The 16,208-nt window shown below is 39.4% G+C and overlaps 1 protein-coding gene across 1 annotated transcript in view; it reads right to left on the reverse strand.

Moving 5' to 3' along the window:
• The window catches only part of LOC103902209 (glyoxal reductase), a 53,600-nt gene that overhangs the window by 1,524 nt on the left and 35,868 nt on the right, over positions 1–16,208 (reverse strand). The window contains exons 5-8 of the mRNA XM_009283227.1: positions 13,711–13,802; positions 8,389–8,571; positions 7,790–7,849; positions 5,312–5,413 (exon numbers count right to left, since the gene is read on the reverse strand). Of these exons, the coding sequence (XP_009281502.1) occupies positions 5,318–5,413; positions 7,790–7,849; positions 8,389–8,571; positions 13,711–13,802 (431 nt within the window). The 3' untranslated portion in view covers positions 5,312–5,317. The remainder of the gene's footprint in view (positions 1–5,311; positions 5,414–7,789; positions 7,850–8,388; positions 8,572–13,710; positions 13,803–16,208) is intronic.

A 16,208-nucleotide genomic window follows, 5' to 3' on the forward strand; every position in this document is an offset into this window, starting at 1 on the left:
TAAAATAGCTGGCTGCTGTTTCATTAATATAGAGTCCATTAAATATATATTTTTCGACATCAGGAAAGTGAATTTATACCACAGTATATGTATGACCTTAACAGCTACGCTTCGGATTAATCTTCCGCCACCTTTATACTGCACCCAAAGCAAGTGATTTACTGTAAATTCACCTTGGCAACATTATACTTATGGATATTCAAGGGGATGAATCCAGGTCATGAAGAACCATTAGGAAAGAATGAATTCATAGAAAAAAGAAAAACAAAACAGAACAAAACAACCCAACAATCGCTGCTCTCCTTGGTACCAGGAAACTGTGAAAGTAATTGTACGCCTCCCCCCCCCTCCGAATTTACAGCCAGGTTACGAACTTAGCACTAGTTCATTATACTGGAAGATTGAAGCCTCCTCTGGAAAGTCCTGGAAATCTATTTTGCTGGAGAAAAAAAATAGAGCAATCATTAATAGGGTGATAATGCTGCTAACATACTCTCAAGTTTCCTATTAGTAGTTCAGCTAGAGAGTGGTTCTCAAAGGGCACTGGCTAGCAAAGCCGCTGTGAAATAGTCCTCTTGGGCACGGTGGCGGAGATTGGCACAATGGATCTGCGCAAAGCTGCTTGGAGAAGCACAGCCCACAACGTTGGCCATGCCTGCAGCGGTTTACAGGGTGATACGTGTTACATCACTGGGAAGTAGTATCAGCGTCATCGATTTAAATTCATTTCAGGCTTTGTGCTCCTCTTTTCTCCCCCCCCCCCAATGGCTAGTGGCAAGTTTTGGAGATAGTTCTCACGCTCTGGTCCCTTAGAAGTCATGACTATTCTGTAATGTCCTGGCAGTTGCAATTAGTCCTGTGTGATGCTGCAGATGGATAAGCAGCCATTCATAAAGACAAACAGTAAGGCTGCATCGCTTATCTCATAAATATAACGCAGGCTCACTACAAGGCAGTGCAAACACTCGACATTTTCTTTCGAAAGTGCAGGCGTCTTAATGGAGGCTGCAAAAAGTGCCAAAAGATTAAGTACAGAAGAAGACTCCCAGCACAGCAACACGAAAAATTGCCAGAAGGTTGGCTTCTCTGTTATTTTCACCCGATGCGCTATAGTCGGAGGTGAGCTTCAAAGCTTTGCAAGGGGTGTGGCAACGCGGAAAGAGTTAACTGCTTGGATTCAGTTAGTGGCAGCAAGAGCGACTCCACCTTTGTCCCCATTTTCAAAAACATGGGGTTAATGTCAGCTTTCCTGTCAGAACAGTTCAGCGCTGCTATTTTTAAAAGAAAATCAGCTGGTGTTAACCACAGTGCAAAAAGAAGGGTGAATATTGCGCAGTCTGCTTGGCTTAGTGGATTTGTGAACTTGCTGGTGTTATAGTTTCTTTATTACACATGCTAGTCAGAAAAATAATGTCTTGAAAGTTACGTTGGGGGTCAGGTGCGGTAGAAACACTTCTGCGGCCTGATTAAAAAAACCTTTCCTGAAGTATGCACTTTACAAAACCGTTCCCATTATTTTCCAACGAAAAGTTCTTAGGTGCCTTCACCTCCAGTAATAGAAAAGATGAAATTCAGAAACAGGCAAGAAAGGAGAGAGGGAGCCACTCAGAGTCAGACAGGAAGCTTCTTGGCTGCACAGAAAATGGCCTCACCCTTTCCACTGACTTTCAGTTTATTTTTTCCCTTCCTTACTTGTTTCACGAGAGTTCCCTTCCACTAAGAGTCACGGTGCTCCTGCAAAGGCAGCTGATTGCACTTAGGTAGGTAACACTGATGAATTGTATCTTATTTTAAATAATGGTTTATCTCGACTAGAAAGGAGTGCCCCAATCAGTCACTACCACAAATGACCTACATAATAGGGAAGAAAAAGTGCCTTCCATTTTCAGGTGTATTCCCTGTTCCCATCGGCAAGATGATGGGTTACACTGATAAAATGGATGCATTGCTGTATCTTACAAATGGTCATTCTAGAAAGGTGAAAAAGTTTTCTCTCGAGAGAAAGCTTGTCTTACGGAAATATGGACAGGAGGAGGAATTTCAGCCCTGGGGAAGAATATGCATATAATTCCAAGAATTCACTAGAAGGATGAATTCTGAAAAAAAAAAATAAAATAAAAAAAAAAAAACAACTGAAAAAATGAGCACCCCCAGGCTAACTGACCAAAGAAATTTAAAAAAATGGAGTTAAACATCCTGATTTTGTATGTTCAGCACTTTTATATCCTTTTGGTCTTCTAGGTTCTGCTTCTATTACAGAACATCACTCCTCACTGCTACCCCTAAATCTCACTACTGTTCACTTTCCAATTTCTTATTAGTTGTCTTATTTCTGTATACTATGATCAAAGTTGTCGTACATGTGTTTCTGTATACTATGATCAAACTTTAGAAATGTTCATTTAGATAGGTGATATGGACTTATTCTTCAGCAGCCTTTGCTTAAAGAGAAAACTATCTACCACATCTGTAATGTCAATTTAGTTGCAAAGAGGAGCATAAAATATGAACCCACTGAGTCCGTCTTTCCCTCTGCAACCTCATCAAAAGTCAAAGAGGATTTGCTCAATGATTCTAAATTAACTAACGTGCGAATGCCCTATTCAAAGGAAGAGGCTCCAGCGATACACCCCAAGCACACAGGAGACAACAGGGTTCCGGTCTCTTGGGGCAGAAAACGATGGCTATTAGCGATGGCGCAATGTGCAAAACTGCACACCACACCTGGGAGAGGGATAGCATGGGTCAGCTGAGTCCTGGCACTGAAAAAAAGCTTATATTGCCTCAAATTACATGCAACTTTGTACACAGTTACAATTAAACTCTACCGTAGTTCTAAAGGCACTACCTGGTAGCAAAGGAATTGCTAGGAAAGATTACAAAAAAAAACCCCAACCCAACCAGAAAAAAGTCCTGAACCAACAATAATTAAGTCTGAAGGTAGTTAGGAAAGTAACTATCAGATTAAAACTGTAACTTGCCACAACTGCTCCTTAAGAAGAATGCTTTTTCAGTAATACTATTTCTATCTGATTATTCCTTTCATTACTCATTGTACTGCTTAGATACCATGATCTAGATCAGAGAAAATGGTGGCTTGACTTCCCAGCAAAAGCAGATGCAGACACAAAAACCATTGTAAACTGGTACAGTTAATAGTAATACTATTTCTATCTGATTATTCCTTTCATTACTCATTGTACTGCTTAGATACCATGATCTAGATCAGAGAAAATGGTGGCTTGACTTCCCAGCAAAAGCAGATGCAGACACAAAAACCATTGTAAAATCTCTTTGACAGAGGGAACAATGAAATATATCAGTGAATTAGGAGGCCATCCTCACTGTAGCCTAAAGTCATCTACGTAGGGGATTAGCAAGAAAATCTGGTTTAGTTCTGTCTAGCTTAGAACAGGGAGGTAATCAGTCAGAAACAAGTGCAGAAAAAACAGAGCTGTTCTGGCCAACATGGGACTTCTAGCCACGTAACTAGTCCTAACTGGTATTGTTCTGGTAATACTGAAGCTAGAATTTGGTAGCATACATAAAGATTTGGTTCACTTTGTATGCGTCATTTGCGTTGCAAACAGTGTGTTGATGTGATGTCTGTTTCTCTAGAGAGAACTAGAGGTAAGACTCCAACTTCTCTTTTGTAGTTCCTGAGAAAGTCTCCGCTGCCAAAAAGCCACACTGAGTGAATACGAGGCACGTGATTCACTTCTAGTCCTCGTTTTATGAGTTCGGATACACTGTGAAGCAAGGAGTCCCTCAACAGCACAGTAACAGGTTTTTTTTCGTATTGCTAAGGTATTGTTCTATGAAGTGACTTTTCAAAAGCGGGATTAGCTGATGACCACTAGTAGAAAGGTTTATTTCTGGGCAATCTTTCCAATTTTCCCTTACTGTGGAGATTGTGTAGCTTTCTTGGAACAGTACATTGTACAGGTATTAGCGAGCACAGCATTTCATACAGTTTCTTGTATTTTAAAATAATAAATAATACATTAATGATTCCAGAGGAAAATCCAGACAAATTTTCGCGGAAATGTTTACCAGGAAAAACCAGCCAATTATTCTGAGGAGCTGTTAGCAAAAAGGTAAGTTTGTCTGTATTTTAGCCAAGGTGTACAGAAGCTCTACTTTGAGGACAAACAATGCAGGCTAGAATATATGATCGCTGTAAGTCACTTCTCGATAAAAAACTAAGGAGCTTTGTTTCACGATATGACTAAAGCAGAACAGCACTGGGAAAACTGCCTCAGGAAGTCCACACACAATGTAAATCATAGTCAGATTTTCCATACCTTTCTAGACACAGGAACTCCTAAAATATCAAACCAATGTGACTAGAAGTTGAATACTCAGCCGGTAAAAGACTCTGCAGACGTATTTCTCAAAACAGATCTGTAAACTACATATATCTGTATCTACATCTATCTCTATATATACATACATACTTTATACAAAAATGTGAGGAACAGTATAGGCTCTTAATGAGATTTCCTGGACAAATCCAAAATGAAAGCTAAACTAATTCTCACTAAAAGCTACACAAAACTCACCAGAATTTCCAGTAAGAGAAGATGATCAGTAGTAACAGAGATGCCTCTTTGGCTCTTAGAGCTTGCTGCCCAGCTCTTAGCCATGCAGATAAGTTTAATTGTACGTGGGCTTCTCTGGAAAGATTTCTACTTTGTTATACCTACAGGCTAGTAAATAATATGCATAGAACTCTCTGGGTCAATGCCATTATTATGCAATAATATGCATAAAACTTTTTTTGGTGATGCTCAGATATTGCTTATTACAATGAGATTATATTTTTGATGGAGATTTGCAGTTTATTGTACAGTAATATTGTAATAATAATGGTATTAACATATTTTTTTCACCCAGCTTTTTCTTCTTCATACATTGTATCCCTCTAATAAAGTACTTGGAAAATTATTTCGTACTTAACACCTGTGTTGTACACTAGTACATAGCATTTTTTTTTCTTACATTTTTAAAGAAGGGATTATCTCCTCATGCTCTTTGATTAAATGGCCTGATGCAGGGTCAATGGCATAAATAAGAGGCTTTGCATGGGCTTCAATGAACTACGGATCAGGATTTGAGACGGAAATGTAAGATCTCTGTACAAAAGTGCTACCCTCAAAAAGATCTCGTCTGTTATCAATGTTAAGGATTTCAAATCAGTTATCATTAATAGCAGACATTAATCTTAGGATTATATTCTTATTGTAACCTTCCCTGAATTTAAATTACATGCTGTGACTCACTGATCACTGACAAAGGAAAAAGCTCAAACCTTCATTCACACAATAAGGCTTGGGTCCCAGGAAACATGCCTCCCGTCATGCATTCCATTCAGAATGTCAACATCGTCTTCTGCTATTGTAAAATCAAACACCTATGGGAATGCGTATATAGTTAACATCACGAACAGAGAGAGAATCAGGAGCGTTTCTGTTATTTAAACTGACCAAGATTCATTTAAATGTGAGGCAGATTTTTTCTGTATTTTTCCTTCTGGAAATTCTTCTTATATTTTGTCATGGACAAATATTCCGTTAAGCTGACAGGCTCCACTGGGTCCTTTGCTCCTTTTGTGACTCATTTTTATTTGTAGACTCTGTTAAGATGGTTTTGTAGCACGCTGGCCTCAGGCAAGGGTCCAAGACAACGGTAGTATCAAAGCTGTTTTTGACAGCACTCTATATGGTCGCTGCCAGAGGTATATGAAGACCCTGCCTGCAATCCCTCTGGAAACCTGAGCTCAGTATTTCACTTCTATCCCAACGTTCAATTTAGAGTGTTACAGTCCTTTTCGCCAGAACTTTGGCCAAAGAGAACGACTAGAAGGTAGCAGGACATTCACAAAGCTAGCAAACCAAAGGCTGTATCATAGAATCATAGAATAGTTTGGGTTGGAAGGGACCTCTAAAGGTCATCTAGTCCAACCCCCCTCCCGTGGGCAGGGACGTCTTCAACTAGATCAGGTTCCTCAGAGCCCCGTTCAACCTGACCTTGAAGTATAGCTATCTTTTCTATGTGTACTTAGACAAAACACTCATGGATCAGCTAATAGAGAAACAGATACAGTGCTACAGTGCCTCAGTACTAACTCAAACTTGAAAGCAACCACCCGTCTTCATGCACAGGTTCTTCCAGCCACCGACTTCGCCTGTGGCGAGACCTGCAACATGAATGACGGTGTCAGTGTTTTCTTAACAGGTGTCTTATTCAGACGTTATCGCTTCAGAACTGAAGTTGCTTTAAGTCGGTCTGTTGTCTTTGTCAGAGCTCCTCCATAGTCAATAAAAAGATCCCGTGGAGCCTGAACTGCTGCCAAATGAGCTCCTCCCATCCTGCATTATCCAGCAGTCACTGTCTGCTGGAATGACCCTTGTAGTCAAACCTCAGTGCTCAAGCTTTTTAAACCTAAACCAGGACCAGTCCCAGAAGCAGAAATCCTATATAATATGTTATATACTAAGGGCTTAATGAGGTCCATGCTTCCACCAACTTGACTAGAGGTGGTAAAGACTCAGGCCAACACACTGGCATGGGGGAAAGAAAAAAATGGGAGATGCGATAAACAACATCGAATAACTGTGCCAGTTCTCCCCTCCTCCTCTCCATCCTAAGTGTTTTAAGTTTTGCTGCAATGCGTTTCCTCAGTTGTGCGAAATGAATTGGTGGGGCCACAGAGTAAAGTCTGTAAAAAATAGAATGAATCTGGATTTAAAATATCATTGGGGAAAATAAAATCAAATAAAAAGAATAAGGAAGGATTTTTAGCCCGGTTGCGTTCTCTGATCTGGTTCACAATACAGTACCACAAACAGCTGTGCTTGTTTGTACACACAGGCAGTGTGCATGTCGGAATAGTCAGTCAAGGCAGGAGCTATATAAAGAGGCACAGCCACCAGGAGAAATCCTCATTCATGTGAGTTGATTTACACCTGCCCACACAGTGATTTAACTAGCAGACGGAAGTTTGCTATCTTCTTGCAAAGTTTCTTCCTGATTTGCCAAACAGTTCGTACCCCTACGATATTTCTGGAAGTAACAATAAGGTGGTTGTGGTTTCCCCTCTCCTCCCCCAAAGAAAGCACGCTTCTCAGATTAGAGAAATGGAGAGAAAAATGAATGAATCAAAAACATTTGGTGTGACAAGGAAATAAAAACAGGGTGGGGGGGAATCGTGCTGCCAATCCTCATTCGTTCCCCACTTTTCTTTGTCCATCCCCTTCATGCCGGGACCTTCTCTGCAAATTGAGTAGAAGGAAGAAGGCAGGGGAAGAGTCAGCTCTGGCAGGACCATGATTTCCTCAGAAGGTCTGTATGTGGGATATCCCCAGGAGAGCTTTACAGCTTTCATACGGTGTTATGCATAGCACACAAACTCCTTCCCTTTGACCTGTGTGCCTGTCACAGAGAGGACCTATCCATAACCAGATCAGGGTGTTCTACAATCAGCCAAGTAATAAATAAAAATATCAATAATAAAAATCAACTATGAAAGGTCTTTCTATGGGTATCTTTTTTATCCACAGTGATTAGCTCTCCAGTTGATTTCTGACATTTGCTTTGATTGGCAGAATCAAATTGGTTTTGATATGGTTTTCTACCATATTGTAAGCAATTTATGGTAGTATAATTTGCCAGTTTTAACTGAGTTGCCCCAATAGAAAACTGGTATAGGAAAATGGGCAGGCAAACCAAAGTATTAAAAACAGTAACTCAGATGTTAGTCAGACTTGAGTGCACAACCAAATCTTACCTTGCAGTTTTCCTGTATCCTTTCTGCTTTTGTGGACTTTGGAATAGTGACAATCCCATTCTGAAAAACATAATGCTTCTCATCATTAAAATTTACATAGTTTCAAAGAAAATAATCTCTCTTCAAAACATTTCAAGACATTCCTCATGCCTTCTGAGGTTTTAATTTCATTTTTCAGAGGACGCTCACATTTCTACACACTATTTTTAATTGCAGTTATATACACTGCATTAAATTCCAACGCAGATTATGTGGTTTATGTCAACTTAATGCACTACTGCACTGCTTAGTACTTCGTGTTGAGCGATAGAAATGGAACAATGCCTCATACTGCTTGTAACATTTAGCTTGAAAACATCTCTTTTATTGGTGGTTCTTTTCATCCTCTACAATCAGATTATTTGCATATTTAAAATACTGCCATGCTTTGTGTGCTACGTTCCACATTTCCAGTACAGCACAGTTAGTTCAGACGATATCAACATAGTGAAGGCAAAAATACTTTCTGTATAAATTCTGGTTTGATGCACAAACCCCAAACTATTTGCATTTTTTTTTCCTGAGAGAGGAGACACGTTTTTATTACCACCCTCCATTACCTGGATACTCCAGCGTATGCAAATCTGTGCTGGAGTTCTGCCATATTTTTTTGCCAGCTGAATGACACTAGGATGAGTGAGTGCTTCACCTTTGGCTAAAGGACAGTAGCCTTCAAAAACAATATCTCTGCTCCTACAATAATCCACCAGCTCCTGAGGTCGTTGGAAAGGGTGGTATTCAACCTTAGGTAAATGGAAATAAACTTTCAGTAAAAACCTTGAGAGTACATTTAGTAGAAAACATCGTTGATAAATGAAAATATTTTTTTCTCTCGTTTTAAAAACACACCACGAGTGAAATCACTGCTTCTGGGAGACAGATGTAAGTTATCCGTTTTGGAAGACATGGGAAGGATATTAATCCACAAGCATTTTGCCATTAATTGACACAATAGTTTACTACGTATTTTATGCTTCCCCCAGAAGTAAGGTGCACGGAGCAGTTGTCTGCCCTACCTGCAGCTGGACTTGCACTCGTGTTCTGCTCCGTGTTTGAGAAATATATGCAAATGCACAGAGGAAGTCGGCATTAGGTCATTTTTATTGGTGATTTGAGACTACCTTCTCTTCCCCAAATCTACGTCCTTTCCTGTTTCTTTACTAATGATCTTTGAGTTGCACGGGCAAGGGGAGGGGCAGGGACTGGGTTTGCAAGAGACCAACCAGAACAATTTGCTTGGGATGAGGGCCTGACCTCGGAAGCGAAGCCTGTTGGCATGGGTTGTCCATGGAAAATCCTGTGTCCTGCGCGTGACGTCACCCACAGCTTATGCAGGGAAGCAATCGCGCTGTGGAATGAAGTGTGAAGGAGACCCTTCGTAGGAAGGAAGGTCACAAATTGCCAAGAGCCAGTTAAAAGAGGAAAAGTAACAAGCTCCAAAGACATAGTTGTTGGAAGCAAAAGGAAACAGAAGTTATTGGAAAGTAATGGTCTCAGAAGAGCCACGTATCCTGGCATGTAGCAAAAGCCAAAAGGGAGGCTCTGTAATGTTCCTTACTACGTTACTTAAAAGTAAGTATTTCACAGTTTATCCTCTGCAGTCAAATGAAAATGGGTAGTGTTTTCCTTCATGAAAGACATAATCACGTGATGTATTTTTGTGACTGGCCGTCACCATTGTTCCAGTCATCTAACTCTTGCGCATTTTGAAGAAAAATACTCTTCTGAACAATTACCTCAACACATGGCATCTGGAAAATTTCTTCTGCCACAAAGAGGACAAATGAACATTTCCTGTTTCTCATCTTTAGTACATGTTGTCTTTTCAGACAACAATAGTCGGGAACAATAGGCTGGCAGTCATTCAATATGCGCTAAGAAAAAACTGTGCCCCTCGAAGGCTGGGCTGAGTCAGCCTAAAGCTGCTATGATCTAAATTACTAGGTGGACTCGGGAACAAGGTTCAAGCAGCAGACACATCCATGTCTTCAACCTTTGATGTTTCTTGACCTTTCAGTAGCCTTTGCGTTTCATGTTTATATGTGTGTAAGACCCGTGTTTAGGTCATACAGTTATTCACTTGTTTGCACCTGAGCTGACCAGAAAATAGTCTCATTGTTTTTACACAAAACTATGAGGGGAAAAAAGAAAGAGCAAGCAGGGTGTATTACTCAATTATTACAATAGTAATAAGCAATGTTAGTAGACGTTCTTTACACTAAGTGTAACAAATAACATAGCCTGGAAAATATTAAATAAAAAATGATGTATTTAGGATCAAATGCTGAAAAATCTGCAGCACCCCTACGGCATCAGGTGACTTATTCAGCATTTATTCCTAATATAACTGCAAGCAGAATATACCTGCTGGTCTAATAAGATTTCTAGGCAGCACAGTTCCAGGTTACACCAGAAATACTTAAAGCAAGAACAGCATGCTGAGGCGTCACCTGCCTGCTTCACAAGCAGAATACACAGCAACAACTACTTCCCACCTGGGAAGATTATACTTCATGTCTTTCCCCGAATCAAGAGACTCCCGAATTTTGTGAATTGAATTTTGGCACATGCAGTCGTGTGCTGGTAGCAGCAAGTATTTACCTTCTGAAATACATTGCTCAAATAATCAAATGCAGAAAATAAAACAAGCACTTTTGAATTTGTTTTTCTTGTGAAAACTTTCTGGAAGGTTCTAGCAGCACCTGAACGCAAGGGACTAGCATCCTGAGCTAGAAGAGGCATAGGGTGAGCGGCCAGCATGTGCTTCCCCTCAAAATAATAATTCCTACTTCCTGGCTTGCCCCACCCTTGCTATTTTAGTCATCAAACTTTTCTCAGGCGAGGGCTGTCCGTCATATGGTGGTAGAGGAAGATCTTGATCTTTTCTGGCACTCTACCCCGGGTGATTTGTGTGTAAAAACTGGCATTTGTTTAATAGAACAGGTTGCAGTTCACGTTACAGAACTCTTCACAGCTGCCACTTGGTCAGCCACAGGGGAACTCTAAGTACGCGCTGGTTTTTTTACGACAGTCATAGTGCAATGGGGAAAAGTTGAGCCTAGTAACAATCCTGACACACGGACCTAGAAAGTCGTACCTCGGACGATGGTATACAAAAGCCTTACGCTTTCCACCCTGGGTTCCTTTCACCCGGTAAAGCTTCCCTGCATCTGAACAGTTTCTCAATGGGAATGCAGAGTCTTACAATTATTTCTCTTTATAAAACTGAAATACAAGCCTAGAAATGTTTTCTCTATAGAGGAACAGTTCAGGTGAGTTTATGTACAAAGGGGTTGTTTCCTAATGCCTCAAAGTACTAAAATACATTTCTACCTTGTACAAATGTACATAATAGAGCTCAATATTAATGGCAATATTAACATTATTACTAAATCTCTCTGAGGTCATTACACAGCAATTTGCACTTCTAAATATTGCACAAAAAAATACTGATGAGCATTCCTACATGGAATTCGGAGAGGAACAGTTTATATTTGGTTTCAGTGTATCACTTTATTAAATGAAACATATTAATTAAATTCTTATAAAACATAATTTTTTCCCCTAATGAGTGACAGGCATAGGGGTCTTCAAAGAGACTTCAAAGACTTCCTTGAGCGTAAATCCAAACTTACCACGGCCAAGTCAATTACAAACTCTGGAATACAAACCTGTAAATTCTAGGTTGTAGGTTTCATTCTACATGATGCTAGAATAAAATATTTATCATCATTTTACACAGTGTTTAGCAGTATTTTTGATAGTAGATTGTAATATTAAAAGGTGCTTGCTTACTACTAAATACCTTAACAATACTCTTGTATTGTTTTTTCCAGGAACCAAGAGAGACAGTACTTACAACTTGGTTTGTAAAATAGAAGCATTGCTTACGATCTGGTTTGCAAAGGCTATAAAAGCATAATAAAGAACCTCCTTTCTCCCACCTTCCTACTTCCTCCTCTTCACAGAAAAAAATAACTTTCAATTTTAACATCATAAGAACTGTTGGAATTGTAAGAACACCCTAAATTCTTTATGCAAATTTAACACAGCTAAGAGGGAAGTCATTTTCCTTCACTTGTTTCTTAAATATTTAGACTTTGTACACAATTATTATTTGCAAATGTTTTGTATTTAGAAATAAGTTCATTGAAAGAGTATGCTATTTTATGCATAAGTATAGCAAAGTTCTTCTGTATTATAAATTCTGGGCAGTGAAATAAGAATTCAGTATAGCACTTCCATTCCCAATTTAAATTTAGGAATTCATTAGTTATTTGATAGTGCTTAAGTAATCTCATAACCATCAGACTCAGCAACTCTCCAACGCTAAGCAAGAAACATCCTCTTTTGAGGATAACCTGAACTATGGTTTATAAGATTCCCGTAACTCTAAAAAGCGTAAATTAATGCTATAACAAAACTGTCCAAAGTGGAGCAGTTTGCAGTGGCATGGATAGTTCATTGTTGGTTTTTTTGGTTTTGATTCGGAACAATGCTGTGCATCACCTTAAAGAAGTGACTATCTGAATACAGCAGGGCCACCCTCCCACCCCCCAGTGTCACTACCGTCTCAACTTTTTGTCTCCTCTTTTTCAGTCACAGCGAAAGAGATGCCGTCAAATAGTATCAAGAAACAACTTTTCTCCATTACCACTACTGACACAGTAAGACTGGCAGCATTTTGACATTGTGGGCAAGAGGAAATTTCAAAACAAATCCACGATTACGTTTTATTTTCCTTGCAGTGATTTAGTAGCGCACCGAAAGGCTGTTCTCATTTAACAGACTGTGACAACTTATGCCAAACTCCAGTAAGACTTTGACGATGTGTCTTTCTGAAAAGGAGACACAATTGAACCTTGGCAAACAGTCATCAACCTGCCCATCTTAAGACATATTTCAATGGCTTATTTTGAATAACTGAATTTAAATATTTTACATGGTTTTACGTGAATTTAACGTTACTCGTAGTTGTCCTTTAGTAACCTTTAGTCTAGTGGACAGCAAAAATCAGAGATGTTAGGTTCTGACAGTCACATTCCGAGCAACCTTCTTGTGGCTGTTTATGACATTAAACCACAAACAGCTGCCAGAAATCCTCACCACCTGTACAAAGGGGAAAAGCATGCGCCTGCACTTCATCCATTCCAGTTCCCAGTTCTATGTTAGCACAAACACACTTTCGCTGGCAGGAGGTGGTAGGAATGGGAGTGTGAACTTCCAGCACAGCTGTGGGCAGAAAACTGCAACAAGGGAATAGTTGTCAGCGTCCTGGAAGTCTGCCGGTATGTAGGTTGCCATTTTTTATCTGCCTAGGGCAGCAAAATTTTTTTGCCAGGGCTCTCGCAGGACCTTCCTAAATGAGAATTTCACTGAGTTTAATGTGATCTTAAAATACGACTATGAAATAAGGGGGGGAGCGAGGGAAGCAGCACCCTTGCATGGATATGTAATCACCTGAGGTTTTCAGTGCTGCTTAGAGGAATTATATATAGTATTTGAACAGAGGCTCTCCAAAACCTTGTTCACTCTGGAGATGCTAAATGTTCAGTGCTCCTTGAGTTTTATTTCTAAACTGTTTTATCATCAAAAAACTGGCATGTGGACCATTTTTTTGTGCCTTAAAACCAGCCACAAACAAGTAGCCTGGGAGAAACTGGGGAAAAGAAAGGAGGAAGGACTTTCCCCCGCCCCCTCACTTCAGGTCATCCTCCTGAATGGTTTTCAATATGCATATAGAAATGAAAGAGAAGAAATTGTATGACGAAGGCTAGTTTGGATGTACTCTTTCAGGCACAGGGGTGGGGAGGAGATGATTAACCAAAAAAACCAAAGCAAAAACCCAAACCCAGATACTTTAAATATATTTACCCACTCACCTGATTAACATGTGGAGTAATCACACAGTCTTCCTTTAGTTGCTCAAGATGACTGATAAGAAAGTTGCTTACACCAATTGATCTACACAAACCTAATGAGAAACAGAACAAGAAAAAGTTTTGGGACAATCCTAACTATTTGGGAGGATGATTTGAAAAATATTACTTTAAGAGACAAAATGATTGTACGCATCATTTCTGTATAGCAAAATACCGCAAAGAAACACAGAAAAATAGCACAGAAATCTAGTTTGACAGCATTATCTGAAAGCACGGTTCCGTCACAGTCACACTAGGAAATCATTTTATAATCTAAACACACTGGAAACTCCCCAGTGTATAAAAACTCCAGGCTAAATTCTGGGAAAGGCTACTGTAGTATAAGCAAAGAACAATTGGACTCCACCAGAATGAAAAGAAGGAAATGGTGTTCCGAGCAGCTTGCCAAAGCTAAAGAAAAGTGGAACATTTGCTGAAGACTAATAAGGTGTGAGCAATACAACACATGGACACGCAGCCCAAATGAACTATGTAGCACTGCTTATAGTTCTATTAGATCATTACGAGATGTTACGTAAAACTCGGTATAAAAACTTCAATTAAGCGAGCAGTATCTAACAAGAACCAAGAAGCTTAAAAATGTAGCTAGATTTCTCGGCTCCTGTTGACATGTAAATAAAGTTAAACGGCACATAGGTGATATGAAGGTTGTTTTTTTAAATAAGCCTTAAGTGTGCATGCGTGTGTATAAATTAAGTGCTGACAGTCCTAAAAGCAGACGTCTTCCTTCAAACCTCAGATACGATAAAGCACAACTCCCAATATTGGCCTGCCACCACACCTCAACCCTGACTCATCTTTGATAGTCTGGTCCTTACTCTGTGCTAAACACAGCTGATAGGAAAACCAACTGTGATCAGGCTAGTAGTGGTCTCCTTAGGCTGTGGATTCTGTGGACTATGAATCAGAGTCATTTCTTCAGCACGTGAACTTTGTCTTGATTGACTTGATCTGCATTTCAATCTGTCACTCTGCAGGCGGAAAGTCTGCCTCAAGGTGTGTGAACACACAAGTCCAGTCACTGTTGTTAATGCAGGATTTGTGTTGGCCAAGTCTACAGAATGTATATGCATGGGCTTATCTATATACACGCATACAAATATCTATAGCAAAACAGAAAGGAATTAAGCCAAAAGTTATACTGTTATTTTTTCAGGAAAAAAAAAAAAAGTCATTGGGCAATTTCAGCCATTTGATGTCAAAGGAATGATTTCTGGACTGAAATCGCCCTCACTCCACAGTTAGAATCGCCACTTTCTTCAGGTCGGCAGGGAACTATGTGGAGCTGCCTTGATTTGAAGCTGGAATACAGACACATAAAAAGCACTTATCAATGCAACTGAGAGGCGTGAATACATTAAAAGGAGAATTTCACTTGAAGCAAAAGCTAACGAAAATGTTGGATAAAAATGTACTAACCAAGTAATTATTCCTAAAATGGCATATAAAATATGAGCTATACGATTAAAAAGTATCTTGAATTGGCAGGTTAGATTTACCTGGGCAAAACAAAGACATGAAATTTTTCTAGTCTTCTATGAAATTCTGTAAGTGAAGTTACAGTTTATTGCTAATTATTATAAACAGATTGTTAAAGCCCTGAAAATAAAAAATCAGTTTTGCATTAGAAAAGCCACTAACCATATAAATATAGGCAATTTGACTGCTATGCTGCTTTCACATATTTTAGCAGCACAAGCAGATAAGCTGCACAGCAGCAAAACCTGCACACATACTATCACTTTTTAATGTGGTTTCTTTTGTAGAATACAAAAAGGAGGAAAAAAAATACATTAGCAACTAAAATGCTAGACAGCTTTCCCTTACAGAAATTACCATTGTTCAAGATGTATAACATAATTAGGTTATAACCTGCGCTATAGCGATTTGCATTATTTGTAAGTCATCTGCCAGAAGGAGCAAAACCTGAGCTTTTGACTTCTACTGACAAACAACCCTGGAGTGTCAACACTAATAAATCATTATGCCAAGGTAGTCAGAAAAACACTTGCAGTTTTAACACAATGGTGAACCAAAATATTATACTCTATTGTTGAAAGCTAAGGAGTTACAAAAACCATGCTGTTATTGCCCTTGAAGAATAAAGCTTTTATTTCAGACTGAAATAAACCAAAATTCAATCACAAACATGAAGGATGAAAGGGCTTATTAAACTTGTCCATTTCCACAGAAAGCTTCCATTCTTTTTCCCCCCTACAGTATACTCTAAGATGTTTTGCTTCTAGCGCACTTCTTATAGGAGACTTTGAAGTCTGTTCCATAGTCTCATTGCAATCACTGATAAGTTTTTTGTTAGATTTCTGTGCTGGTTGTGGCTGGGGTAGAGTTAATTTTCTTCACAGCAGCTGCTATGGGGCTGTGGTTTGGATTTGTGCTGGGAACAGTGCTGATAACACAGGGATGTTTTCGTTCCTGCT

The sequence above is a fragment of the Aptenodytes forsteri genome, unplaced genomic scaffold, assembly GCF_000699145.1.
Source record: "Aptenodytes forsteri isolate BGI_AS27 unplaced genomic scaffold, ASM69914v1 Scaffold181, whole genome shotgun sequence".
Taxonomy (NCBI): domain Eukaryota; kingdom Metazoa; phylum Chordata; class Aves; order Sphenisciformes; family Spheniscidae; genus Aptenodytes; species Aptenodytes forsteri.